This window comes from Eschrichtius robustus, chromosome 11 (genome assembly GCF_028021215.1).
Source record: "Eschrichtius robustus isolate mEscRob2 chromosome 11, mEscRob2.pri, whole genome shotgun sequence".
NCBI lineage: Eukaryota > Metazoa > Chordata > Mammalia > Artiodactyla > Eschrichtiidae > Eschrichtius > Eschrichtius robustus.
The window spans coordinates 109,628,101-109,655,626 of record NC_090834.1 but is presented as its reverse complement, the minus strand read 5'-3'; the positions used below and the strand labels follow the sequence as shown (position 1 = coordinate 109,655,626).

General features: G+C 51.3%; 2 protein-coding genes across 16 annotated transcripts in view; both read right to left on the bottom strand.

The window, feature by feature from the left end:
* Positions 1–11,435, bottom strand: part of PPP6R3 (protein phosphatase 6 regulatory subunit 3) — a 130,242-nt gene extending 118,807 nt beyond the window's left edge. For 10 of the 14 annotated variants that reach the window (XM_068555645.1, XM_068555649.1, XM_068555644.1 and 7 more), the window contains exons 1-2: positions 11,332–11,421; positions 10,491–10,564 (exon numbers count right to left, since the gene is read on the bottom strand). The gene's annotated coding sequence lies outside the window, so the exon portion shown is untranslated. Of the gene's footprint in view, positions 1–10,490; positions 10,565–11,331 lie in introns of all 14 variants that reach the window. The other 4 variants (XM_068555646.1, XM_068555648.1, XM_068555651.1 and 1 more) reach the window with 4 other exon arrangements.
* A 7,461-nt stretch (positions 11,436–18,896) lies between these two features.
* LRP5 (LDL receptor related protein 5) overlaps positions 18,897–27,526 on the bottom strand; it is a 109,955-nt gene continuing 101,325 nt past the window's right edge. For both annotated transcript variants that reach the window (XM_068554907.1, XM_068554908.1), the window contains exons 21-23: positions 27,379–27,518; positions 20,994–21,091; positions 18,897–19,292 (exon numbers count right to left, since the gene is read on the bottom strand). In XM_068554907.1, the coding sequence (XP_068411008.1) occupies positions 19,031–19,292; positions 20,994–21,091; positions 27,379–27,518 (500 nt within the window). In that variant the 3' untranslated portion in view covers positions 18,897–19,030. The remainder of the gene's footprint in view (positions 19,293–20,993; positions 21,092–27,378; positions 27,519–27,526) is intronic.

The window sequence follows — 27,526 nt, the reverse complement described above, 5'->3', positions numbered from 1 at the left end:
ATAATTAATAAAAAATCAGAATATATAAGAATTCCTACAAATAAGAAAAACCAAACAACACAAGAGGAAAAAAAATAAGACAAACACAGGTATTTCACAAAAGAAATCCAAATAGCCAAAAAAATGCTCAACTTCAGTAGTAATATGAAAGGAAAACATTAAAACCATGCAGAAATAAATGAATTAATAAAAATGGCCGAAGAATTAATTGAATAGACGTTCCTCTAAAGAAGATATACAAACAGCCAATAAGGACATGAAAAGATGCTCAACAGCATTAGTCATTCAGGAAAGGCAAAATCACAATGAGATACCACACTTCACTAGCATGGCTATAATTTTTTTTTTTAAAGGGAAAATAATGTATGTTGGTGAGGACATGGAGAAATTAGAACCCTGATACAGTGTTGGTGAGAATACAATATGGTACAGTCACTTTGGAAAACAGTTTGGTAGGTCTTCAAAGTGTTAAACACAGTTACATTACCCAACAATTCCACTCCTTAGTATACACCAAGAGAAATAACTACCTATGCCCCTCCAAAGACTCATACACAAATGCTCACAGCAGTACTGTTCATAGCAGTCAGAAAGTGGAATCAACCCAAACATGCACCAACTGATGAATGGTTAAATAACATGTGGTATGTCCATACAATGGAACGTTATTCAGCAATCAAATGCAACGAAGCACTGATACTGAAATATGCTACAACATGGATAAACCTTGAAAACATGCTAAGTGGAAGAAGCTAGTCACAAAAGACCACATATTGTATGATTCCGTTTACATGAAATGTCCAGAAGAGGCAAATCCACAGAAAGTCCATTAATGGTTGCCTAGAGGTTAGGTGGGAATGGAGAGTCACTGCTAATGGGTACAAGGTTTCTTTTCAGGATGATGAAATGTTCTAACATTAGACTGTGGTGATCAATACACAGTTCTGTGAATATACTAAAACCTATTAAATTGTACGCTTTAAATGGGTAAATGGTAATATGTGAATTACATCTCAATAAAGCTATTAATTAAAAAATGAGATGTAAGTTCACACCCACCAATCTGGCAAATACAAAAAAGTCTGACAATACCAAGAGTTGGCAAGGATGCAGAACAACAGTGCTGGTAGGAGGGTAAACTGGTTCAACTATTTTTAACTAAAGTTAAAGCTGTACAGGTCCCACTACCCTGCAATTCTAGTTCTCTCCAAGGCTTCATACCTTGGAGAAATGCTTTTGCACTTGTTCAAAGCCTCGTTGTTTCTTTAGTGGAAACAATCCTATCCTACAATGATAGGACAGAGAATAAAATGAGATATTCAATCTGCAATAGAACACAGAAGTGAAAAGGAATAAACTTTAGCTACACACATCATTGTAGACAAAACTCGTTATCTGCATGGTCTCACTTCCCTCCCTTCCCAGCTTCAAGTCCATACCTCACCATCATAATCACTCCCTTGACCTTCTCTTGCTTTGCCACTTTTGCTTGGGTAAACCACAACTCCAACACAACTGCAACACTGCCTATTCTGCTCCCAGGAAAAAGAACACAACTGCTTTTTTCACTTTAAACTAAGGATGGCTCCCCTCAGGAGGCCACTCCACATGGCTAGTCCATTCACATTCTTACTTTCCCATAGAATACTGCATACCTTCTCCTCTCTCCTCACACCCCACCGGCCCCTACTCACTCTCATTTTCACTGATAACTCCTCCTATTTCACGGAGAAAAAAGAAAACGGCCCTGCTCCCACCATGCTGGCTCTCCTACTACACTCTCCCTCATCTCACCAAGGAAGAGCATACGGGCGCTCCACGTGGGCCCATTCCCAGCAAATGTCCCCTCTCCCGCTTCATCAAGGCGTTCACTCTGTACAGAACCACCTCCCACCAACAGTACAAAAATGCTGTAATTTCGGCCATCTCAACCAAACTTTCTCAGGGCCCCAACTCTCCCTTTAGCACAGCGGCAAGTGCCCACAAAAGGGCTTTCTCCACTTGCCCTCCTCTTCTCTCAATCCCTCGTGAACCCTCCCTTCCAGGCCCTTCCTGCACCACCGTGTGGGGACTGCTCTTGTCAAGATCATCAATGACTCATGTGCCACCAAAGCCACAGGACAAGTCTGGGCCCTCATTTCACCTGAGGGCACAGCAGGAGCACTGGGCGTGGGTTCTCACTCCCGCCCCCTTGACGACGCCTCCCCCGTCTTCAAAGATGCAAGGCCCACCTGGTTCTCCCCTACCTCGGAGGCTGCCTGTCCCCATTTTCCTTGCTGCCTCGGCCCTCATTCATCAGTGCACTCACTCAACATCAGGACTTTTAAGTGTCATCAAAACACTGACGCCTCTCACATATCTATCCTCAGCCCAGACCTCTCCCCTCAACTCCGAATGCCGTAACCCTACGTGGCTCCAGTCAGCTCTCGAAGACCGTCACAAATGCAACAGGCCCAGACCCCAGCTCTTGATCTTACTTCCAAACCTGCGCCTCCCACCAACCTGACTGCAAGCAAAAACCCTTGGTCGGTATCACCTTCACTCCGCTCTCTCAGCTATATTCAATCTGTCAGCAAAGCCTGTTGGCCCGACCTTCAAGATGCACCCAGAATCCAACCACTCCTCACTTCCACCCCTGTGCCCTGTCACTCCAAGCTGTCATCATCGTTCTGTTGGATCCTGGGCAGCAGAGGGGCAGCTATTCTTAACACGATTTCAGGACAACCTTTTAAAAACATAAATCAGATCTCATATGACACCCCTGCTCAAAACACTACAATGACTTCCCATCTCATTCAGAGAAATAGACAAAATCCCAACAATGGCCTGTGTGACTGGCTCCCGCCCCCACCGCCCCCCACCCTCGACTTCCCTCTCCTGCCACTCTCCCTCCTGCCAGGCTCTCTACTGTCCCTCCAACACAGCAGGTACAACCCTTCTTAGCACCTCACGTGCACCAGACTCTGCCTGCGAGACTCCCCTTACCCCACCCCCACCCGTAGCCACGTGGCTCCCTGCCTCACCTCCTGTGTTCAGGTCTCAGGAAGGCCCCTCCTGACCACCTTATTTCAATCTGCAAACAGCCCCCACCCACCTGGCTTGACTTTGCTCCCAGCTGTATCACCACATGACTACCGTGTCTTTGACTTTGTCTTTAACTGTCTTTCTCCACCAACACGTAAGTTCCAGAGGACAGGGACAATGTCTTCTTTGCTCACTGCTAACATAGCCAACATCAGAACGTATGTCTTAGCGCCTAAGACATAAGTACTCAAACATCTGAATTAATGAGTCTCAAAAACAGTAAGAGGGGAGGGAGGGAGTTACAGAACAAAATGATTCCATTTATATAAAGACATGCAAAAATTAAGTTATATTATATAAGGATACATTCACAGATGGTAACACCATAAAGTAAATCAAGAAAATGATACATGCAGGGCAGCCCTTGCTTTGGAGAGGTCAGAAGAGGTAGGAGTGGTCGGGGAGGTCATACAGGAAGCCAAAGGTAGTGGCAACATTCTATTTCTTAAGCTGGTCAGTGGGTGCACAATTGGTAGTTTTAACATTTAATATCTGTACACAGGCTGACATATACTCCTTGAACATATGATCTCATTAAAAACTGAAACAAAAAATAGGTTAGAGCAAGACAGGTCAAATCCAGCCCACCACCTGTTTTTGTAAATAAAACTTTACTAGAAGACAGCCACCTTCATTTGTTTCATGTTGACTGTGGCTGCTTTTACACCGCAGCAGCAGAATCGAGTAGTTACAGAGACCATATAGCCAGCAAAGCCTAACATATTTACTAACTGGCCCTTTACAGAAAAGAGTTGTCTGGTTATAATGTGAAATTTGTAAAGAAACTGAAAGCAAAATTTAAAAGAGCCAATCTTCTGTTAAAAAACACTGATCTCTCAAGGACTTCCCTGGCGGTCCAGTGGTTAAGACTATGAGCTTCCACTGCAGGGGTCACGGGTTCGACCCCTGGTTAGGGAACTAGATCCCGCATGCCTCGCAGCACGGCCAAATAAATAAATAAAAGTTCAAAACAAAAACGAAAACAAAACATTGATCCTTCAAGACATGTGTGATTATCTCCAAGAGCACAGTACACTGAAAAAATATGGTTCCATATAACACGAGGGATTCCAAAGCAAACGGGGTTTTTATGCTGTCTTAAAGCGCCAGAGAGATTTTAAAGATGAATATTTTAGAAGGCGAAGTGCAAAACCTCAAATTTATGATCTCTACTCCCACCCCAGTAAGAAAATATTATCACATTTTAGCAAATAAAATCTATATAACATAATCCAAATTTGGGGGGAAAAAGAAGACAACAACAACACTACCACCTAACCCTACAACCTGCCCTGACCCACTTCGCCGTCACCTTACACTTCCCCAGAGCAGCTGGTTAGACCTCGGAAGTCCTCTATGATGCCATAATATTCCATTTCACTTCTTCAGGGCATTTCACTGCAACTTATATTAGTCATCTCTGAACTTATTTCTATTGTTATTAGAAAGAAGACTGATAACAGTAATATTAAAACAAATATTACTGTGTACTAGGCATTGTGCTAGTTCGTTTATATTTAATACTCATTTCACAAATAGGAAATGAAGGAACAGAGATGTCATCTAATATTATGATTACACAGCTGGAAGACTGTGGAAGCCAGAACTCAAAGTCAGCTATTTTAGGTCCTGTGCACTCTTGACCTCCACAAGACACTCTGAATTGAGAACAGAGAACAGATATTAATCTGTGAAAACTTCCTTAGCTTAAAATACTACCCCTATGATAGATGCCAAATACATAGCTGTTGTATCCATCTAAGAGTATAATAAATCAAGGATGAGAGGTCCACAGTGGAAAGGGGGGAAGGGGGTGATTCAAAGAGTATTGTTTAATCAGAAGGGACTGGGTCTCATCGCAGGCAACAGAGGCAGATGTGACCTGCCCACTGTCCAGAGGCAACAGAAACCCTATGTATCTCTATGTCAACAGAAGTAAACCAGGAGACACTACACTCCCTCATCTACTACAATGACAAAAACAGATATGTACTACCACTAAAAAACAAACAACAACAACAAACAAAACATCAACTCAGAAGTTAACCAATTATTCTTTTTTCTTTAAATTTTTATTGGAGTATAGTTGATTTACAATGTTGTGTTTATTCTTAACTCACAGTGAGTTCCAGCTATGATGTTATTGTTGAAACAAATGACACTTGAAATTATGGTCTATTGGGGCCACCAAAACCCTAAGGAATCACCCAGGAACTGAGATTTCTCTGCTGCCTATAGGTCCATTTCCCAGCATGACCTAAATTTTTCTCTAATAATCAATGACCTCCAAAACCATGATTCTCATGAAAGGAAGTCCCACACAGCCACTCAAGTCAATACTTGTCAATGTTCCTCCCACCACTGCCTCATCTGGGGACTGAAGGCCCAGATTTCACCAAGGTCCAGCCAATGTCTACTGACTACACTAAGCCTGACGGGATAGAGGAGGCCACCCCGGAGTGTGCCTTAGTGGCTAGTGTAACTGCTGCCTTACTCACCCTGATTACTCACCATGCATTCTCAGGCAAGCTCCCCTCTCTCTCCTTGTCAGTGTGTCGCATTACTGTTGACACCAGCGTTATTGTTCAGATTTACATCCAGGTCCAGGGAACTCCAGGCTCCCACTAGCAATCCACACAGCCTTCTCCAAGTCTGACTCAACATTCAGTCATACTTTTACTTCTGCAGGCTTGCTTGCTTTTCCTTATTGATTTATTTATTGCCGCCTTTTTAGTTCGGCTCCCTAATGTTTCAAAAAACAATCTCATTCATCTTTCCTTTGGGCCACCAGATTTCATGGCAGTCAGCCTCTGGGGTACACAAACCATTCCAAGTCAATACATATTCCCGCTGTAAGATATTTTGGAATTAATAATACCCTAGTTTTCTCCAGAGTTGCTGAGAAGTACAAAATCAGAGTCTCCTTATATCAGTAAAAAGATGTTCAGAACCTATCAAACTTTATTTGTATAAAATCAGTCGACTGTGTAGTCTTCACTAATACTTAATAAAACAGATCAACACTAGCCAGCAGAAGTGAGTAGTAGTAAACCTCCTCTACTCAGAGTAACCCCAGATCTTTGCAAAGTCTGTGACAAAAAAAATGCCCTAGTTAAGGTTAAGAAGCCTTTCAAGTACTGCCAAGATTCCCTTTTACTTGCTTCTTTACCGTCTAGCCAATCTACCTGGTACCCAGATGTCAGTTCATAATCATTCAAAACCTGAAACAAACTGGGCATTGACTAGTAACTCTCTCTCCCCTCCCAGTAAAGAAAAATAAAGGGGGAGGGAGGGAGGGAGAAGGAAAGGGGGTTTCCGTGGCAACTAAACGTAAGCCAAGGTCAAAAGTCAAATCTACAGTCAACCTCGATCCAGACTGCAGCAGAAAAAAACCAATTCCCACTGTAAGCACCATGGACTTCAAGGATGCTCAAGATGTTTAGCATGAACCTACACCAAGCCTCTGATCAGTATGGGAACAGTCAGCGTTTCAAGTTTGATCAAGATGTTGCAACCAACATCTATGGAGCAAAAGACAATACAGGTCAATCCTATTTGTCACTGCAAAGCAGCTTCATCAGCATGGGAAGAGCGGCACTGCTCAGACACACCAAACCAAGGAGGAAAGTGGAAGTAACTATTTAATAAGTATGAGGAACAAAGGTGTAACTATTTTGTTTTTTGGCAAGAGACTTCTGGCAATCTCAACCACCCAACCAGCAAACACAAGCTCTTTCCTCTCAAGTCTCCAGGGCCTCTCATTAAGAGTCTGCTATTTACACCACATACAAGTCTAACAAGCTGTGTTCTCTGGCCTCACAGCCAAAAGGACACCTCTTTTGTCAATGCTGCCTCTCCCCATAGACTGCAAGTCCTTAAATGCCTGTTCATGACTGAATCCCTAATACAGTTCCTGACCGAGTAAGGATTCAATGTATTTACTGATCAAATAAATGAAGATTAGAAGAAGTAGACAGGGCAAGTGGTCACTTGTCATTCTCAGCGTAGCCACAGGCCTGATTTCAGGATGAAGGATTAGAAAGTGCCTCCCTGATCTCCTCCCTTTTATATGTCAAGATTTTAACATTCGGTTGGTGAAAATCTGTACAATTTTTATACTAACATTCTTCCGCTCAATAAACTAGATCATCCATATTCTAAGTGTGTGTGAGAAAAGGATCTCTGCCGGTCTCTCTTCTACTGCACCTCACCTCCCCAGGAGAAAAAACACTCACCCACTTGGGTCAGAGTCCAGGGCACAGGCAATCCCCCTTTGCTAGCAAGCAAGGGTCACTGTGTTAAACAATAAGCATAGAGTTTGCCTCTCTCTTGCCTTCAAAGGGCAGAATTGGCAAATCAATCCAGGGCTAACTCTCTGGAAACAGGCATTCATTTAAAAAAAAAAAAAAGATAATGATGAAGCTGGCATCTAAAAACAGAACTGAAAGCTGACTGACAAGATGAGGGCAAAAGATACAAAACTCAAAAATCACAGTAAGAACAGAATTACCAAGGATAGTAAAATGAACCCCTGTGTACCTATCACCCAGTGTCAACAGTTAACATCTCCTGGCTGTTGTTTCATCTATACCCCCATATGCTCCATGTGAAAATTATTCCAAATGGATTACAACTCCATACACACCCATATCCTCCCAGTTGGATTACTTTGAAACAAATCGGACATGTCATCTTATCCACACATACTATATTTCTAGATGACAAGGTCTCTTTCTCTGACAAGTTTTTTATTCATATTTTGCTATAATTGCTAACATCTAGCAAACAGTCTTTTGAAGAAGACAAAACATGCCTTATAAAGTGTAACAGTTCCTTACTAACAAATATATAGCAGTGTTCATTCTTAAAAAAAAAAACAAACAAAAAAAAAAACAATCACAGTAAGATAAGGTTATTTAGCATAGGCACAAACAATCCTAAACACCTGAGGGCACTAAGTTTCAGCTATGACAATAGATTCTCATGAAGCAACGGGAAAAAAAATAAGTTTCTCTATTATTTTATAAAATAAATTCACTTAAAAAAATTTTTTTAAAGTTCAGTCTCCTTTAAAGTTCAGCATCTGAAAATAACGTACGTACACCATCCTTCCCCACTACTAAGTAACGTCCAAGGTAGGATCTAGGTATGGGTAGAGCTCACAGATGACACAAAGAATTCCTTGACCCACAAGCAGTCCCTAAAATCTGTGGTCTAGAACGGTAGTTCCAAAACCTAGCTGCACTTCAGTACTACTTGGGGAGCTTTTAAAAATATATTCTCACTCTCACCACACATTTCTAGAGGTGGGGTTCATCACCCATGGTCTTAAAAAGTATCCCAAATGATTCCACTGCAGGCCAGATTAGGCCATCTATCTAGAGCAGGGTTTCTCAACCTCAGCACCACTGATATTCGGGGCTGGATAATTTTTTATTGGGGAGACGGTTGCCATCTTGTGCATCATAGGATGTTTAACAGCATCCCTGGTCTCTACCCTCTAGAAGTCAATAGTACACTGCCCAACCCCACAGATCTGACAAGCAAAAACGTCTCCAGACATTGCCAAATGTTTCTTTGGGGCAAAATCACCCTCCAGTTGAGAACCACTGATCTAGAGTAAATCAAAAACCAACCATTTGAGGTTCTCTTAAGAAAGGAAAGAGACAAGAAAGCTTCTTAAAGCCAAGAAGCCAGGTCTATGTTTTTCTATCCATCTCACCTAAGAAAAAGTAGCTAATCCTCGGCTCACACCAGGGCTCAGATCTTGACTTATGAGGAGGAGCAACCACAGCCTCTTGTGCTTTTTATGAAATAAACTCAGAGCTGAGTTTTAGTTGAGCAGACGGTTAGAAGAACTTCGCTATCATTCTTCTTAAGGGTAATAAGGCATTGTAAAATTTTAGACCAATATACACTCAGGCTGCCTCTCAAATATCCAAAATATAAGACCCCAAGATACAAGTTTATCAAAGAAGCAAACTAAATTCCAATCCTGACAAATACTGTTTTAAGGAAGATGTCTCATCTGTAACAAGCACATTACACCTTTGTACCAAATCAATGCAAAACTTTACTTTAAAGAGGCTAAGCAAACCTCACCCTGTCAAGCCTTAATTTTATCACTATTCATTTTCTGTCCAGTTATGGTCTGATTCTCAAATTCCCAAGCAGTTAATTGAAACCAGCAAGTTTTTGTTTTGCTATACTTTACACAAAAGCTAGTTTTCTAATCTAAAACAATCTTCTTCCTGTTCCTCAGTAAGTTAAACCAGCGAGATGCTCATCTGTACTTAAGACCGAGTCTATCAAAATAACACTTCCCCAGTGCAACAAAGCAAGCCAGGGCCCAAGCAAGTAATTCCAGCGGAAAGGCAAGCATGGTTTCAAGTACCAGGGAGAAGAGCACGGGGCAGGAATCAAAAGACTGTGAGTATATATGTGAGTGAGTGCACAGCATTTTGGTGGTTACTCTAGACTCTGATCAAACATACTGAAGTGCAAAACATCCATCCAGGACAACAGTTATTTCCCAAACTATCTTCACTGAAGTATATCTCAATACACAGCAACCTTTCAAATCTCAATAAGAACCCAGGAGTACACTAAGAAACTCTAGAGTTATTGGGGGCCAATCACACTCAGTAAGTAGTAACCAAAAGTACGGTAGGAACAGAATCCGACTTGCACTCCCGATGGGCTTTTCTTTATTTAACCATCTCTTAAACCATTCCGAGGCACCACCACTAATTACTCCAGAAAACGTTTGTAATTTAATCAATCTTCAACCACCCCTTCTCCTGGGTGGTTCTCAGGCCAAATGACTCTTAAATACACAGAACTTTCTAAAGACACTCACCAAAAGCCAGGACTTAAACACTCATGTGACTTCCTAATAGCATCTAAACATTTAACAATCACATTTAAATTAATAATGGCCACTAATTACTAAGGGGATTCTTCGTGCCAGGCACCGTTTCTGGCTGCTTTACACGTATTAACTCCTTTCCTCCCGACAAACTTAAGGAGGGAGACACCGTTGTTATTCCCGTTATCACAGAAGAAGCAGGGAGTTTGGGTAACCTGCCCACCAAGGTCACAGGGCTAGAAAGTGGTGAAGCCGAGACCTGAAACCAAGGCAGTCTAACCCGAGAGCAAAGAAAGCTCCACCACCACCACCGCTTAGGAGACTTCCCAGTGGCTGGAAATCTGGAGTCTCTTTCCCACTTGCTGCCTACCTACAACGTGACCTTGAGGACAAAATCGCAGTCAACTCCACATTAACAAAACAGCCACATTAACATTAAGTGCTGTGAGGATGAAAGGAAACAACAACTCCCAAGCGCCCCTCCCAGAAAAGCAAAACCTAAAGCTCTATCCGACCCACAGAGAAAATGGTGAAGTACCGAGAAAATTACACGAAGCTCCGAGGTTGAAACGTCAGGACACACCGGTACATCCAAGGACTCATTCCGTCCACCTACAACCAAGAGTCCAAGTTGTGATCAGGGCAAGCAGGACCGGGAGGAAGCCCCTCCGAGGGAACGGCGAGAGGGCTTCTTTAAGAGGGAGGTACTTGCGGCCGAAAGAAGGACCACCCCCCTAGTGCATATGCGCCAGGGAGGTTTTCGCGACCAGGTCTGCGCTGGAGTCGCAACACCGGAGTTAGCAAATCGCTCGGAAGGAGGTTTAAACACTCCGAGCCGGGCTCTGCGTATCCCGATGACTCTGCGGCGAAGAAGCAGAAACCCACAGAACTTGTTTCCCGGAGAACCGAGTCCAACAATGGCCTTCGCGAGTCTCCGGCGAGCCGCCGCCTCAACTTGACACGCTCCGGGGCCCGCGGGCAGCGGACGGCGCTCGGGGCGGGAAGGCCGGAGCAGAGCGGGGCCCGGCCGGCTTAGGGGCGCGCCCGGCCGCTCGCCGCGCCAGGCCGCGGACGTCAACGCGGGCGCAAAGTTCGCCGCCCGGCCCGCGACCCGCCCAGCCGCCCGGCCCGGCGGGGCCCCCGCGGCCCGCGGCGGGCGAGCGAGCGGCTGACAGGCGCGGGCGGGGACGAGCCGGGGAGCCCGGGCGCCGCGCCTCCCCGGCCGCCCAGCGGCGAATTCCGGGGGGGAGGGGAGGGGGCCGGGACGCTCCCTCCCCGCGCCGCCGAGGCCGGGCGGAGGGGCTCCGCCGCCGCCCGCGCGCCGCGTACCCCGCGCACCCCGCGCCGCGGCCCGCTCCGCCGCCCCCTCCCCCCATTACCTGGAGGTGCCCGCGACTCGCCGCTACTTGCGCTCAGGCGGGAAACGCGCTCACCGACACCATCAGCGAAGCGCCCAAAATGGCGGACGTATCAAGCAGGCCTTGAGTTCCCCCCGCCCGCCCTCCGGCCGCCTCGCGGCCAATCAAGGCCCTGCCCCCGCCCCCGGCTCCACGCTCATTGGCCTCCCTCTCCCGCCCCCTGCAACCTATTGGGTCACACTGCTGCCCCGTTGCACCCACTCCGATTGGCTCGCAGACCCCGTCCGTCAAGTGCGAGGGGCGCATTCTTTTCCCATGGACTTGACGGATCCGGAACCTCTAGGACCCCGGAGTCTGGAGAAACAAATCAGAAGCCGAGAGAAACCTGGCTGGGTCCCCCTACGCCGTAGCAACAGCAGGGCCTCCGCTTGACGGACGCTTCGGACCACCAATCCGATGGCCAATGCTTTTTAAAACTAAATTGAGCCAAACCAATCATGGCCGTAGCTCTGGGAGCTGCAAGAGAACCAATGGGGTAGCGAGACCGGCGGGCAGGCGGGTCGGAGGGCCCGGAGGAAACCGGTGATGACGTGAGCCACAATGTGTTTCGGCGGCGGAAGCTCCACGGAGCTGGGGAATTAGCTCAAATGGTAGAGCGCTCGCTTAGCATGTGAGAGGTAGCGGGATCGACGCCCGCATTCTCCACGGCTGAATTTTATAAAGGTTGAGGGGTCGCCCGTCGGTGACGGTCACCTTGTCCTCAAAGGCGGCGGCAATACCAGGAGTTACAGGGTCAAAGTGAGGGGCCAGGTGCCCCAATCTGTGCGCCCAGTTCCGCAAGGGAGGGGAAGTGCAGGGACGCGGGGGTCTTCTTTGTTTTGCCTCGCGGAAGGATTTACGCAGGTGCTTCTTCCAATCTAGTGAGCACTTGGTCTGTGCCCAGCCTGCGGGGGTGCGCAGGGAGCAGAGGGTCCCGGCTTTGACGTCTGTGGGAGACGTCAGACTCCACCTGGGCAACACCAGGTAAGTAAAGCAGGCCGCAGAGTGGTCGGGGTCTTCCTGAGCAGGTGACATTTCCACCCACGGGACAGGGAGAACAGAACCGTGGGCCTAGGTCTGGGTGGCTGGGAGAGAGACCTGAGACCCCAGGGTGGGGCTTTGGAGCAGGTTGGGTTGTGGTGGGAGAGGTGACGCCCCGGGGGAAACCAACAGTCCCAATGCTCAGATGGGTGCCGGGCCTGGAGTCATAAAGAGCGCCCCGTGCAGGGAGGATGGCAGGTTTCCCTGGGGGCACTGGCTTGGTCAGAGATGGCCACTCCACCTCAACGACAGGAGGCAGGCTTACTGCGGGGCTTCCCCAGGCTGTCTCCCAGAGTCCAGGCCTGAGAAGAGTGACAGAGCTTGGCCCCTGGGAGTAGCGGGATGGCAGGACCATTGGAGTTGGCCCCTGGGCTGCCTTCCCAATGCTCAGCGTCCCGCTGCACCCCTGTGCATCCGCCCCAGCTGGCCCTCCACCTCCCTGACTCAGACTCTCTGAGCCCCCGTGCCAAATGGCAGCGAGAATGGAGCCCAGCTTGAACTGGGTCAACCCCAGCACCTGAGGAGCTGGGTCTCTGGTGCAAACATGCCTCTCCCCCAGCTCACCCCTTTCAGCGAGCCTGTGGCTAGAAGCAGAATCTAGAAGGAGTTCATTGCTTGTAGATTATCATCCCAACATTACGTGTTAGTTAACTGAGACCCGGAAAGCATTTAGACACCCGTACTGGCTGAGTGACCTTGGCTGGGTGATCAGTGCCCCTCTGAATCTCCAGGTCTTATCTGTAAAGTACTGGTGATAATACCTACCCGCCTGTGTCCATGCCCTGAAGGGCACTGGGCCTCTAGGAAGGCAGCAACCAAGGGCAGATGTTACTTGCCTTGATTCTACTGTTCGGAAGAGGCTCAGAGCCTTGCCCAAGGCCACACAGCTAGTGAAGAACACAGTCAAGATTGAAACCAGTTCAGAAGATGTGCTTGGTGCAGAGGGTTAGGGAGAGGGACATACATACAGATAACCCAGGGTCGGGCAGGAGCAGGCATACCCGGCAGAGGGAACTGCAGAAGCATGGTGGGGGGAGGCACATCTGTTGGAGGACCAGGTCGTGGTGATCACAGGTCTGGGGGGAAAACAATGGGAGGGACTCATAGCAGCTTTGGAGGATACGCGAAGGAACTTGGGGTTTATCCTCAGACAGCGAGAGCCAGGAAAAGCTTCGGAGCAACAGAAGGGCGAATTCAGGGCTGGCCATACTTTGGAAAGGATTGTTTGGATTACGAGCAGCAAGGCTGTGCTATAGCAGCAGCATAGGACCAGAGGGGCAGTCCCTAGCGACTGGACCTAGGAGCACGGGAGAGGCTGCAGGGAACCCTGGGACAGTGAAAGCACTCTATACAATGTGATGCTTTAAATAACATTAAATATGAGATGAACCCTGTGCTCTTGAGCAGGACTGAAAACGACTTTCTGTTTCTAGATCCACTGGACTAAAAGCTTCTTGAGGTTAGTTTTTGTTTTATTCACTGCTGTACTACAGTACCTAGTACTTAGCACACAGTAGATGCTCAGTAATTAATTGTTAATTTCATTACAAATTCTTTTTAAAGACCTCTTGGTCTTTCTGACTGACCGATGCTCTGACAATGCTCTTTGGTGTGACCCTTCCCTGCAGCTGGGCCTGCCTTGTTCTTCCAATGGCTACCTTTTGTCTGGTGAGGAAGTCTTAAGCCTACCTATCTCCTGCCTTTCCTTTCCAAGTAATCCAGCACAAAGCCTTCGTCCTATTCAATCTGGTCTCTCTCTTGCCTGTCCGTGTCCCAATTCTGGTCCTCTGGCACAAGTCAGTGTTGTTGATGACAGGGGGTGGTGCCTCAGAGGGACATCTCTGAGTGTGTGGGCAGGAGGGGGCAGCCAGGGCTGGCACCTGCCCTCCTGGGGAGGAGGTGGCCCAGCCACCCACTGATCCGTGCATCCCTTTACTCATTCATCATCAAAGGACTTGCCGGTATCTGCTTCAGGCTCCTCCATCCCAGACTGAGGTGGGTCACAGAGCCATGTGCACTATAATTAAAGGAAATAATGCAGGGACTTCCCTGGTGGTCCAGTGGTTAAGGGTCTGCACTCCCAATGCAGGGGGCCCGGGTTCAATCCCTTGTCAGGGAACTAGATCCTGCATGCCGCAGCTAAATATCCCGCACGCCGCAAGGAAGATCCCAGGTGCCTCAACTAAGACCTGGCGCAGCCAAATATATAGATATTAAAAAGAAAAGAAATAGCGCAGTACCTCGTCCAACATAAGTGGGCACCCAGAGTCTCCAATTATGATGAGCTCCTAGCCTAACCAGAAGGGTTGAAGTCAGGGAGAACTTCCTGGAGGAGGAGGCATCTGAGTTGAGCCTATCTCCTGAGGACCATGGGGAGCCATTGACAGGCTTTAAGGAGGAGAGTGACTTCAAAAGCTCTGCAGTGGCCTCACCATCATAAAACTTCTAGATTTCTCAAATTGCCACCTTCCTCTTTTTCTCCCTATCCCTTTGTAATTTAATTTTTAATATTTCAATTTTCAACCCATCTAGATTTTTTTAAAAATTATATGAAAAATTTCACACATACTCAACAGTAGAGAGAAAAGTATTAGTGAGTGCACGTATGCCCATCACCCAGCTATGACTCCTTAACCTTGGGGAACAGACACAGAGCTGCCAGATCTTAATTCTATCAAGTAGTGATTTTTAAAAAATACTGTTTACTATTACTGTGATTTCATAAAAGAAGGGACATTTTACCACACACACACATACACTCAGATAGGAAAGACCAGCTTAGGATAAAGAAAAGGCTTTAAATTGGATGAGCTTGCCTTGAGAACAGAGACCACCATTGTCTTTCCTTCTGCTAGGTCACCAAGGCTCAGTCCTGATCCGAGGGCTGGAGTGGGGTTTCCCTGGCAGAGGACATGCTCTGGAAGGGCCAGAGCTGGTGCTGGGTGGTTGCTGGGTCAGGTTAGGATGTGTTGAGGCTGGAGAGAAGGGGCCAGTTAGGGAAATCTAGTGGGATATGAAGGGTAGGCCCATTTTAACATGGAAATTTAACTCTGTTTCTTTTCCTTTTCTTCACTGCGTTAAGATTCAGTCTGGGTTGGGGGGGAGGTGAGTATTTCCCTTCCCACCAAAGGACTGGTGATAGAAAGGGGAACCACTAGGGTTGCTAATGATTAGGGCCACCATCGAGCTTGCGGGGAAAGAAAAGAGAAGATGGCCTTTGGGTGTTCCTTGGTGGGACTCCAGCTCCATTATCAGAGGGTGTGGTCCAACAAGGGAGTCCCAGTGCTAGAAGCGCCAGCTGAGTGGCTCTGGAGAAGGAACAGGGGACAAGTGGGATCCAAGCCCACCCAACTTCGCAACCACCCAGGCTTCTCAGGGACAGAACCTTCTACACTGCCCACATCCTGGTTCCCCAGCGTCCTGCCTGACAGTGGACGTGCTCCAGATCTGGGCACATGGATTTGGTTCAGCTGCCCAGGGCAGCTGTAGACCCAAGGGGACTCTGGACCTCTGGCAGGGCGGAGCTCCCACACCCGTCCTGGGGTTGGAGGCAGGCCGACCTGAACAAATGGATCCCCTCTGATGGGGTTGGTGGGGAGGGGGCCATCACATGAGGGAAACCCCGCAGGGCTCAGTAAGGGATGGCAGAGACTTGGGGAGCAGTGGGTGTCACCGCAGAGCTGAGAGGGTTTAAAGGGAAAGTAGAAGCCCTTTTGGCCCCATTGAACAGCACCCAGTAGCCAGATGGTAATGTTTATTGGATAAAGGAAGGATTGAACAAATGAATGAAAAAAATTCTGGCTTTACTTCTTTTTCCCCGAACCTTGGTTTCCTCTACTACAAACTGGGGATACCATTGACCTAGCTGGGCTGTTGTGAAGTTTAAATGAAATAAGCCCATTAACTTCACCCCCACACTTGAGAGACAGATTAGACATCACCTCCTCCAGGAAGCCCTCGTCTTCCCATCTGAATACGGGCCCCAGAATATAACACTGTGCTTTCCCCACAGCTTTGGAAACTGCCTCTGTTACTAGGTTTTGAGCACCTTTAAGGGAGGGGGGGGTCACATCTCACTGCTCTCTGGGGCCCCCAGCATGTGACTTAAGTGCAGCGCTCTGCACACAGTAGCCGCTTAATAAAGGCTGATAGATTTACTTGACATATAGTGGGAGGCCAGTGGGTTGACCCTCTGGCACCCCGGCCATGCAATGGCTCTATCCGGGGCCTGCGGGAGAGGGAGGGGGAGGACTTCCTCCCAGCGCACATAGGCCACCAGCGAGCAGCAGCCCGGCCACCGCTCCCCGACCCCGTGCTGGATCCCAGGCTTCCCGAGCAGACTGGATGGCTGACCGGGCAGGAGAGTTGGGGGGGGCGGGGGTTCTCCCCCATGATGCAGCCGCCCCCCCGCTGCCCCACTGGCTGCCTGCATCGATACTGGTGCTTTAATGCGCACCTGAGAGCGAGGGGGCCCAAGTGCTCCGAGCCCTGAGCTTCCTTCCGCAGGCAGCTCTGTGGGCAGGAGCTGCTGCCTTGGGCCCCGGGGGCCGGCTGCACTCTAGCTCTGCTGGTCCTTAGCGCTGTGACCTTGGGCAAGTATGTCACCTCTCCCACTCACCGAGAACCTGCTACTTGCCAGGCCCCGGCCGAGTAAGGCTTATCTCACGGAAGCCTTACTGTAGTCCCGGGGGGTGGGTGATGGCACCCCTCCTCGACAGACGGACGGGGCGGCTGGATGAAGCGGATAAGAAATGAAGCTTTTCAGGCAGAGGCGCATCTGCCCCCTGCGGTCTACAAAGGGGACTTGAGTGTAGATCCCCACCGGGGGTGGCACAGCTGGCCCTGGCTTGGCACTCAGGGCGGGCCGCCCATGCTCACTGTTACTTTGCACCGACGGCAGGCGGCCCATCCCCAGCATCTGCTCTCGAGAGGTGCTGACAGCAGCACCAGCAAGCCCCCCCCTTTCCATCACCGCCAGCGCTGACCCACGACCTCGGGGAACTCCCGGGCAATCTCCTGGGCAGTCAGGAGTCGGGGAGGCTACCCCTCAAAGGTCTGTCCCAGGAAACCAGGCCCAACCCCAGCTGTGTCCCCCGGCCCAACAGTCTTGGAGCCCTCGGGGCCACAGCCCTCCTCATCCCACCAGACTCCCCGCCCTCAGCTGTCACCTCGGCACTCCAGGCCACAGGGCTCAAGGGTGCAATCTCAGGGTCGTGTGGGGAGGCACCTCTTCTGGCTCTTTATGGTTTGATCCCCAAGTGGGGGGCGCACCAGCACTACGCCCGATTCCACCCTGACCTCCCGCCGACGTTCCGGTGGGGGTCAGGCCCTTCCCGGCTGTTGCATTTTCCTCCCTCCCAGCCCTGCGAGTGTGGTTCCTCCTGCCTGGCCTCAGAACAGCCCAGCCTCCTCACGACACACCGCTACTTCCACAGACTGGGGACCCCCCCGGGGCGGGGACCAGGCCTGACCCATGTCTCCTCCAGTACCAGCCGGGGGGGCACAGGGCAGGCCTCTGTGAGGACCAGGCTCTCCACAGCCCACCTGCAGATACGGACACAGTGGGGGCCGGGAGAGCAGGAGGGCTGGGGGCTCCCTGCCCAAGCCGGGGCAAGTGTGGCCCGGCAGCGCCATCCACCGGGGTCAACGCGGATGGCAGGGCCCCCAGCACTGTCTCTTTTTGGCCACACTGCACAGCTTGCGGGATCTTAGTTCCCCAACCGCAGATTGAACCCGGGCCCTTGGCGGTGAAAGCGCTGAGTCCCAAACCCTGGACCACCAGGGAAGTGTCCCCCCCAGCACTGTTTTTTTTCAAAGATTTTTTTGATGTGGACCATTTTTTTAAAGTCTTTATTGAATCTGCTACAATATGCTTCTGTTTTATGTTTTGGTGTTTTGGCCGTGAGGCACGTGGTATCTTAGCTCCCTGAGCTAAGGGATCGAACCTGCGCCCCCTGCAGTGGAAGGTGAAGCCTTAACCACTGGACCCGCCGGGGAAGTTCCCCCGGCCCATCCCCCCACCCCAGCACTGTCCTGACGGGCAGCAGCGGCCCTGGGCCGGCACGCACAGGTCAGACAGTAGCAAGGACCAGCCAGGGAACAGCCCAAAGCCCAGGTATGTAACCTGCAGAGCCCAATGCGAAATGAAAATGCAGGGCCTCAGTCTTCAAAATTATTTAGAATTTCGGGACGGCAACAGCAGAGCATGAAATCAAGCATCAAGTCGTGCATGAGTCAGGCATCCACGAAGCTGACCCACCCGCAGGCCTCTGCCCAGAGGTCTCACCCCTCCCTGTGGGAGCCTGATGGCAAGACGCCCATGCCCAGGAGGACAAGTGCACGACCCCGACAGCTGTCCAGGGAGGGCCAGAGGTCAGCGTTCACTCCGTGGGGACACTCAGCTCCAACACACACGGCATGAAAGAATGGCAATGATGTTTAAAAAAATTAGGTTTATAAATATTTTCTCCATTGTACAAAGTTTTCCCCGCCCTGCCCACCCCCCATCACTGTTCACATTTCTCATGTTTTTAAAATCCCAACTATATTTATTTTTTAAATCATAAAATATAATTTTTTCTTTGTTCATATTTAAAACTATTTACAGGGGCAGAGAGAGGCCAGGGTGGCCCGGCCGAGGTCAGGACGAGTCCGTGCAGGGAGACGGAGGGGGTGGGAAGAGGTGGAAATAGCTCCTCTCCGTGGCGGGCGATGGTGGGCAGCTGTCCTCCGCCGACAGGTACTGGCTGTGGGGTGTGGGCGGAGGCGGGTAGGGGTCTGAGTCCGAGTTCAAATCCAGGTAGTACTTGCTGGCCTTCCAGCGGCTGGCGCTGTAGTCACTGTCACACACGTCTGTGCTGCAGGGCGTCGTAGGGGGCGCCATGCCACGGATGATATAGGGTCTGGAGGGGATACAGCAAGGGAAAGGGGACCTGGGTTCAGAGTGGCCCACATGCACGTCCACCTTTGGGCACTTGGGCCCCCCGGCTAGGTGGCCTCGCTGAGCCTCAACATCGCCACCTTTAAAGTGGGTGCACTGGCACCTACCCTGCAGGCTGCCAAGCCCAGGCCCTGACAAGGACTGCAGCCCCAGGCCAAGGTCGCCTTTACAGGGAACGAGGCCTCCAGAGCCTACCTGGCTGACCTTGGGCAACTTAACCTCTCTGAGCTTCAGTTTCTCATTGACACAATGGGGAAGATGAAACAGTATCCATTTCAAAAGGAGTTTGTGAGGATTAAAATGAGATTCTGCCTGGAACGTGCTAGAAACAGCATCTTGACACCAGAAAGTGGTCAACGACCGTTCCCCCTTCTACCATTACTGTAAATACTGGAGACCAGTTGGCCTCCCATCTTGATCCCGGAGATGCCTCCCGACCGTCCCCCGTGACATCACCCTTTGGCCTGCATCCAAGGTGGGGATTACGGTGTGTGTAAGAGCCACAGTGGGCGGGAAGGTGGAGCCAGCACCAAAGGGCCAGCGAGGGGCCCCTACACTGAGGAAGGTGCAGCAGCAGGATCTGCCTCGTGAGCCCTGGGAGCAAGAAGGGACGCCCACAGACAGTGGGGAGGGCAGAGGAATTGGAGGGGGACCAAAGCCAGGGCAGGAGGAGCAAAGCATGCAGCAGACTGGAGGCTGAGGGGCCTGGCCTGGCTGGTGTGGAGGTGACAGCTCTGGGGACACACGGTGACAGTGAGGCACTGGGGAGCCCCCGCAGGTTCTTGAACAGGGCAGTGACCCAGTAAACGGCTGGGCCTCCCCGGAATCTGCACGGCTGCCCGGCTCCCCGGCCAGGCCCCGGAGTTCCCCAAACGGCCACCAGGTGGCAGCCGGTGCCGCGCCAGGAGGGTCCGCCGCTCCAGGAGGACCAAGGGCCTCCGCCACCCCCAAGCCCTGCTCTCTACACAGGGGGCGAGCCTGACGGGGCCGACCCTCCACCCACCCCATCAGGTAGCTCGCCCGGGGGTGGGGGTGGGGGTGGGGGCCCCAGCGCACCTGGTGGGCGGGCCCTGTTGGCTGAGACCACCGGGTGAAGGTCAGCAGGTTCACCAAGCCCACCCCGGCTCCGACCCGCCCCTGGCCACAGGCCAGCAAACCCGGATCCCGTTTCTCCTCAACGCTCTCCAGCTGGCCGCTCCCCACCAAGGAGGGGGTCGTGCGACCCCTAAAGGGACAGCTGGGAGTGCGGGGTCGGGGCTGAGCAGGCCCGGGGGTTTCCTGGGCTCAAGCAGGCCCTCGCAGTGGGTAAGGGGGAAGGATCGCCCCATCAAGGGCCAGCCTCGCCTGCTCTCCCGCGGCTGTGGATTTGATGCTTCCCGGGACCGAGGTACCAAGGGGTGGCGCCCCACCGGGGTCCCAGCGCTGGATTCAGGCACAGAGCGCAGAGCCCTCCGGGGGGCGGGGCCGGCTGCGGTGGAGACCCCTGGGGGCGTCATTCAAGGCCACGTGTGGCCCGGCTTACAAAACACCCCCAGGGCTGCCACCCGTGGGCTCCGGATGGTTTCTGAACTCAGCACGCCCACCGGCGCCCCGACCCCTCCGCGCTTTCTCCCGCAGGAAATGCGGACCAGGCCCGGTACCGCGGGGCGCGGGGGCTCCGTACCTGTACGGCCTGGCGGTGGCGGGAATGCTGGAAGGGTAGAACACGTCCACGTTGTACAAGGAGGGGTCCGTGGCGGGGGACGGCGGCGGGTTCAGGATCTGAGGGGAGCCAAGCAAGGTCACACGGGCCCTGGAGCCGGCGGTCCCCACCGCCCACCGGCCACCCCCAACCGGCTGCCCTCCTCCCAGGGCCCCTCCTGGTCTGGGGAGGGGAAAGGGCAGCTGTGGCCCGAGGGTGGGCACGAGGAGGGGGAGAGCAGGGGGAGAGCCCGGCCCGCTGATCAGTGGTGACCCCAGGCCCGAGCTCGGCTGCGCGCTCAGGACCCCGACTCAGCCCCCTCTGCACCGTGCCACCAGCAGGGAAGGGTCCCTGCAGGCCCGGGCGTGTCCCCACGCCACTGAGGCCACTGAGTGCCTCCCGAAGTTCCTCGGGGACTTTTCTGTCAACTCCCCTCTTTGGTCTTTTACTCCCCCATCTCCTCCCACGTGGTGCAAAGTCTAATCTCTAATTCATTCCTTACTCCTAACACTCAGGGGACCCGCATCCCAGCCGGACCCCTGACAAGGCACAGGCACCACCACACGGAAGGAGGGGCCACAGCCCTGCTGCCCGCCCTCCCCGCCCTCTCAGCAAATCTGGAAAGGGCGCCCCATTCTCAAGGGACTATACTGCCCCCAAACTGTGATAATAAGTACACAACTCTTCCCCGTGAATGCGCCCTCCAGAGCCAGGCGGCACATGACCGGCCCCACAAGAGGGACAGAGAGACCTGGGGCCCAGACACCCGTGGGGTCTGCACCTTCCCCAGCAACCATCGCTGCCTGCGCCCCCCGCCCCTCCTCTGAGCTGTCCCTGCCAGGGGCACAGCCAGACCTGGGAGTCTGAGTGCCCTGAGGGACTGAATTCCCCCAGGTCCCTGGGGCGATGGAAAGGGCACGGCCTTCCCTCGCCAACCCCCCTTCGGCAGATGTGGGTGGAGTCCTGTTTTATCACCTCCCAGCTGCTCCCTGGTGAGGGACTTCGCCTCTTGAGGCCTCAGTATCCTCATTCCTAAAATGTGGCTAAGAAGATCCGCTTCCCGAGGCTGTCCTGACACTAGGTGAGTAACCTGCAAGACATGCCCAGGCCCCTCCCCTGCCCTTCAGGAACTGGCATGGACCCCTCTCCTTATTCTGCGGGGGAGGGCCCTCTTCAGCCCAAATAGCCAGCCTGTGGCTTCCTCAGGGTGTGACCCCAAAGCTGGGACGGCACGCCTCGGGGAAGAGGGTGCTGTTCAGAGAGGGGGCAGAAACCAGGCAGGGAAGCCCAGCAGAAGGGGCCTCCCCAGCTGCTCCCACAACCCAGGCCTGTGGGCTCCTATTTCCGCACCTGCCCATGAACTTGACTGGACCTGGCTTCTCTTCACTTCTGCCTCCAAGGAGAGCTCTGGGATCCTGCCCAAATCCCCTCCCCTGCTGCTGTCGGTGCTACTTCCCGCAGGGCGTTGGGGAGGTGAAGGTCAAGGAAGAAGTCTCCCCAATACTACAGTGGGCATATTTCTAGCAAGTTCTGCTAGTGCAGAACTAGGGGGGGCTAGGGGCTCTTCCCCGCTCAGATCATCTGCTTTTCCTGCGTTCTAAAGAGTTCTCTTTACCTCTCACTGGCCAATTCCCTGCAATTCTAATCCCTGATAATTCTGTATATTGAACTTTTTCTCTCTTCAAATCACCATGTGACTTCTGTCTCCTGATTGGACCTCGACTAATAAAGGCCGCCTTTTTTTTTTTTCCTTTTGGCCGCACTGCTTGGCACGCGGGATCTTAGTTCCCCATCCAGGGATTGAACCTGTGCCCCCTGCAGTGGGAGCTCGGATTCTTAACCACTGCACCACCAGGGAATTCCCTAAAGGCCGCCTGGTAGCCATCAGCACAGAAATAAAGTCGGATGCCTCCAGCCTCACTCAGTGAACGTAATTACATTCCAGGAGAATCAAAATTAAATACAAACACGAGGGACTTCCCTGGTGGCGCAGTGGTTAAGAATCTGCCTGCCAATGCAGGGGACACGGGTTCGAGCCCTGGTCCGGGAAGATCCCACATGCCACGGAGCAACTAAGCCCGTGAGCCACAACTACTGAGCCTGCGCTCTAGAACCCGCGAGCCACAACTACTGAGCCCGCGTGCCACAGCGACTGAGCCCGCGCACCTAGAGCCCGTGCTCCGCAATGAGAAGCCTGCACACCGTGACGAAGAGCAGCCCCCGCTCACTGCAACTAGAGAAAGCCGGTGTGCAGCAATGAAGACCCAGCGCAGCCAAAAGTTAGAAAAAAAAAAAAAATACAAGCACGAAACTTTGAGAACATGAAGAAAGAGAGCACGGAAAGAAACTTTTTTACGAGAAGGGAAAGCCTTTCTGGGCATGACCAAAAACCCCCCAAACTCCCATAAAAGATGAATAATTTCATTGTATAAATGGCAAAACACAACATAAACCAAATCAGAAGACAGAAAGCTAGGAAAAACATTTTCAACCCTTATCCCAGGCTAATTTTCTTAATATATCTCTATATAAAGAGCCCTTACAAATTAATTTGAAAAATACTAACAACCCAATAGAAAAAGGACATAAACGCACCCATCTGAGAAAATAAAACTACAAGGGTTATTAAACATACAAAAAGATCTTTGACATCATACGTAATAAGAGAAATATAAATTTCAATTACACCACCATACCATTTTTACCCTAAACGGGACCTAAGGAGAGTGTGTTGAAAGGGACGGTCGTGCTGGTGTGGCCCTCTGCTGGCGGGAAGGTGGACTGTCCCCTCGTGAGGGACCCTTGGCAAGAAACGTCAAGATGACCAATGCTCAGCCTTAGTTGCAGGGCATCTTCCTGCCGGCCCCTACCCAGGAGGGGAAATGAGGAAACCGCAGGAGTTCCGGGCATCGCCATTAGGGTAACGAGATCCTGGGAATGACTGGACACCCACTGGTCTGGCCCAGCCACACCCCAAATAAGGGCACTGTCCAGTCACCAAGGGGGGGACAGCGCTGCCGGAGAAGCAAAACAAACTTCAGGGTGCAGGAGAGGCAGGGTAGGGGAGTGGTCAGCTTGGACAGAATGGCCCCAGGGAGGAGGGGGGCGGGTAGTCACCACTCAGTTCCTTGGCCTCATCTGCTAAACAGGAGGCCGAGAGCGCCTGCTTCTGGAGTCGGGGTGATAACAGCACACGAACAGTGTATTCCTCAGAAGTGCTGGGTAAAGGCCAGCTTTCACTGATCCTTGGTAGCAAAAAGCAAGGCTCAGAGAGGAGCTTCAGATGCTATCATGCAGGTTTTAAAAAGTACATATGAAACTACTCTGTATGAGACTAAAATGGTGGATACATGTCATTACACATTTGTCCAAGCCCACAGAATTATACGCCACCAAGAGCGAACTCAAGATGTAAACCATGGACTCTGGGTGATGGTGACGTGTAGATTCATGGACAGTAACGTGTGTCCCACTCTGGTGGGGGATGTTGATAAAGGGGGAGGAAGGGGGGTTTGGGAAGCCTCCCTACCCTCCTCCCAATTTTGCTGTGAACCTAGAATTGCTAGATAGATAGATAGATAGATAGATAAAAGTTGTCTTAAAATAAAAGTGCATATATAAAACTGGTAAACTGTGAATAAAGTCAAAGGGTATCGTATCAATGCCCTGATTATGCTACTGTACTATTGCTATAGACTGAATGTTTGTGTCCCCACAAATTCATATGTTGAAACCTAATCCCCAACACAATGGTATTAGGAGGTGGGGCTTTGGGGATGTGATTAAGTCACGAGGGTGGGGCCCTCATAAATGGAATCAGTGCCCTTAAAAAAGCGACCCCAGAGAGCTCCCTCAGCCCTTCCACCATATACAGATAAGACGGCCACTACAGGGAGTTCCCTGGTGGCCTAGTGGTTAGGATTCCAGGCTTTCACTGCCATGGCCCGGGTTCAATCCCTGGTCAGGGGACTGAGATCCTGCAAGCCTCGCAGTGAGAGAGAGAAGAAGAAAGAAAGAAAGGAAGGAAGGAAGGAAGGAAAGAAAGAAAGAAAAGAAAGAAAGAAAGAAAAGGAAGTGGGGGAAGACATCTTCTATGAACCAGGGACTGGGCCCAAACCTGCCAGAACCTTGAGCTTGAGTTTCCCAGCCTCCAGAACTGTGAGAAATAAATGTGTGTAGTTTAAGCTGCCCAGTCTATGGTATTTTTGTTAGAGCAGCATGAATGGGCTAAGACAACCATAGTTACGTAAGATGTTACCACTGGGGAAAATTGGTGAAAGGGAGATGGGACCTCTCTGTATTATCTCTTAAAACTGCATATACATCTACAATTATCTCCAAAAAAAAAAAAAATTACTCTCTTTGTTGAGAAAATAAAGTTCATACTCTTGTATACTCGCTTATGTACAGATTTCCTCTGGGAGGACACACAATAAAACTCGCCACAGGATGTGCCTCCGGGGGAGGGGTGAGCTCCTGAGCAGATGAGGGCTGGGCCCTTCTTTTCACTGTGCCCTTTGAATTCTGTACCACGAACATATATTACTGATTCAAACTAATGTAGTTAATTTTTAAATAGCTGGCTCCATGCAGGGTTTCTTTTTGGGATGATGAAATGTTCTAAATTTAACAATGGTGATGACCGCACAACTCTGTGAATATACTAAAAACCACCGAACTGTACACTGCAAGTGGGTGGGTGGATTGGATGGTATGTGAATTATATCTCAATAAAGCCGCTGAAAAAAATTGCTGGTGGTCAGTGTCATCTCTTGCTGTCAAATAAGATCTCCCCAGGGCTTCCCTGGTGGCGCAGCGGTTGAGAATCTGCCTGCCAATGCAGGGGACACGGGTTCGAGCCCTGGTCCGGGAAGATCCCACATGCCGCGGAGCAGCTGGGCCCGTGAGCCACAACTACTGAGCCTGCGTGTCTGGAGCCTGTGCTCCACAACAGGAGAGGCCGCAATAGTGAGAGGCCCGCGCATTGCGATGAAGAGTGGCCCCCGCTTGCCGCAACTGGAGGAAGCCCTCACACAGAAACGAAGACCCAACACAGCCATAAATAAATAAATAAATAATTTTTAAAAAAAAAATATCTCCCCAGCTCCCAGCAGGGGCTGCGGATGGAGAAGCCAGTTTCCCGAGCATCCTGGTGTCTGCATGGGGGGGCCCAGGGGGCTGTCCTGGGGTAAGCTCAGTCTTACACGGGTTCCTGGTGCTTTCAGCTGGTTACATGGGACATCTGAAAGCCAGGTGACAGTAGCAGCAGGAAGGACAAAAGGTATGGCGGGGAGGAGTCTGAAACTCCAGGCTCCTGGCTCCTTGTTCCCTCTGCCCCTAAACACAGTCGGGCCCTGGAGCTCCCAGGAGATTTGGTTCTGATCCTGCCAACCCCAGATAATGACCCCCGCTGCCCCCCACTCCTTGGTCCTACCAGGTCAAGTGTGATAAGGAGGGGCAACACCCCAGATATGGGGGACGCCCAGAAGGGCAGGAAGGCCCAGCCCCGATGGGTGGGGCTCGCTGGCGACCCCCCAGGGAAAGCTCAAAGGGCTGTCTTCACATCAGAAGAGCATACCATCACAGGAAGTCGGGTTTTGAAGAATTAAAAAGCACAGAACCATATAAAGTCAGAACCTGCTATGTATCCCCAGATTCACATCCGTGCATCAAGCTTGCCCCAGTTACCCTAGGGCCACGCTTTGGAAATGGGGGTCTTTTCCAGCCTCGAGGAGAGGGTCCCCCTGGGGATCCTGGTGTGGGGCTGGGATACTGGGGGCTTTGGCGCTTCACCCTCTGCATAATCATTTCGTCCTAGGGTGTGGCTCGGCCTAGGGCCAGCCCCTCACCCGTCTCAGGCTGCCGGAAGCTCCAGGCAGCATTTCAGCCACAATAGTCACCCCAGGAGTGCCTGTCCTTAGAAAACCATCCAGCTATTTTCTGGGAACCAGCAAGGCTGTGGGCGGGAAAATAGAGTGTTTCTGGCGGGGACGCTGAGGGGAAGCTCGCTCCCATCCAGACAGGCCCTGCCGATGGGGCAGGCCCGAGGAACCAGACGGCCACCCAGACCAGAGAAACGCCCAACAGCAAACCCCGGGCGGTGGGATTACGGCTGAGACTCCCACTTTTTAGAATTTTATGCGGCTTCCAGATTACCCACAATGAGCAGGGAGTACTCTTTTCTAAACAGAAAACGATGTTGAAGAGAAAAACTACAGGTCAGGACGGGGAGAAGAGTGAACGCACCCACCGTTCTAAGTGGTGGAACAGCAAGTACTTCTCGAAATCCTGAAGTCACAGGACGTGCCTGCCCCTGGTGGGCAGGGGGGACCCTGAGCTGGCCAGGCCTCCTCCTGCCCCTACTCACCGGCGGGTACAGCGTGGCCTTGGTGCTGGACGAGCTGCTGGACGAGGCCCCGGTGACGTGGTTCCGGTCGTAGAGGGGCACCCCGGCTCGGCCCCCCATCAGGCTCACAGAGCTCATCATGGACTTGCTGCACGAAATGCCTGCGGGG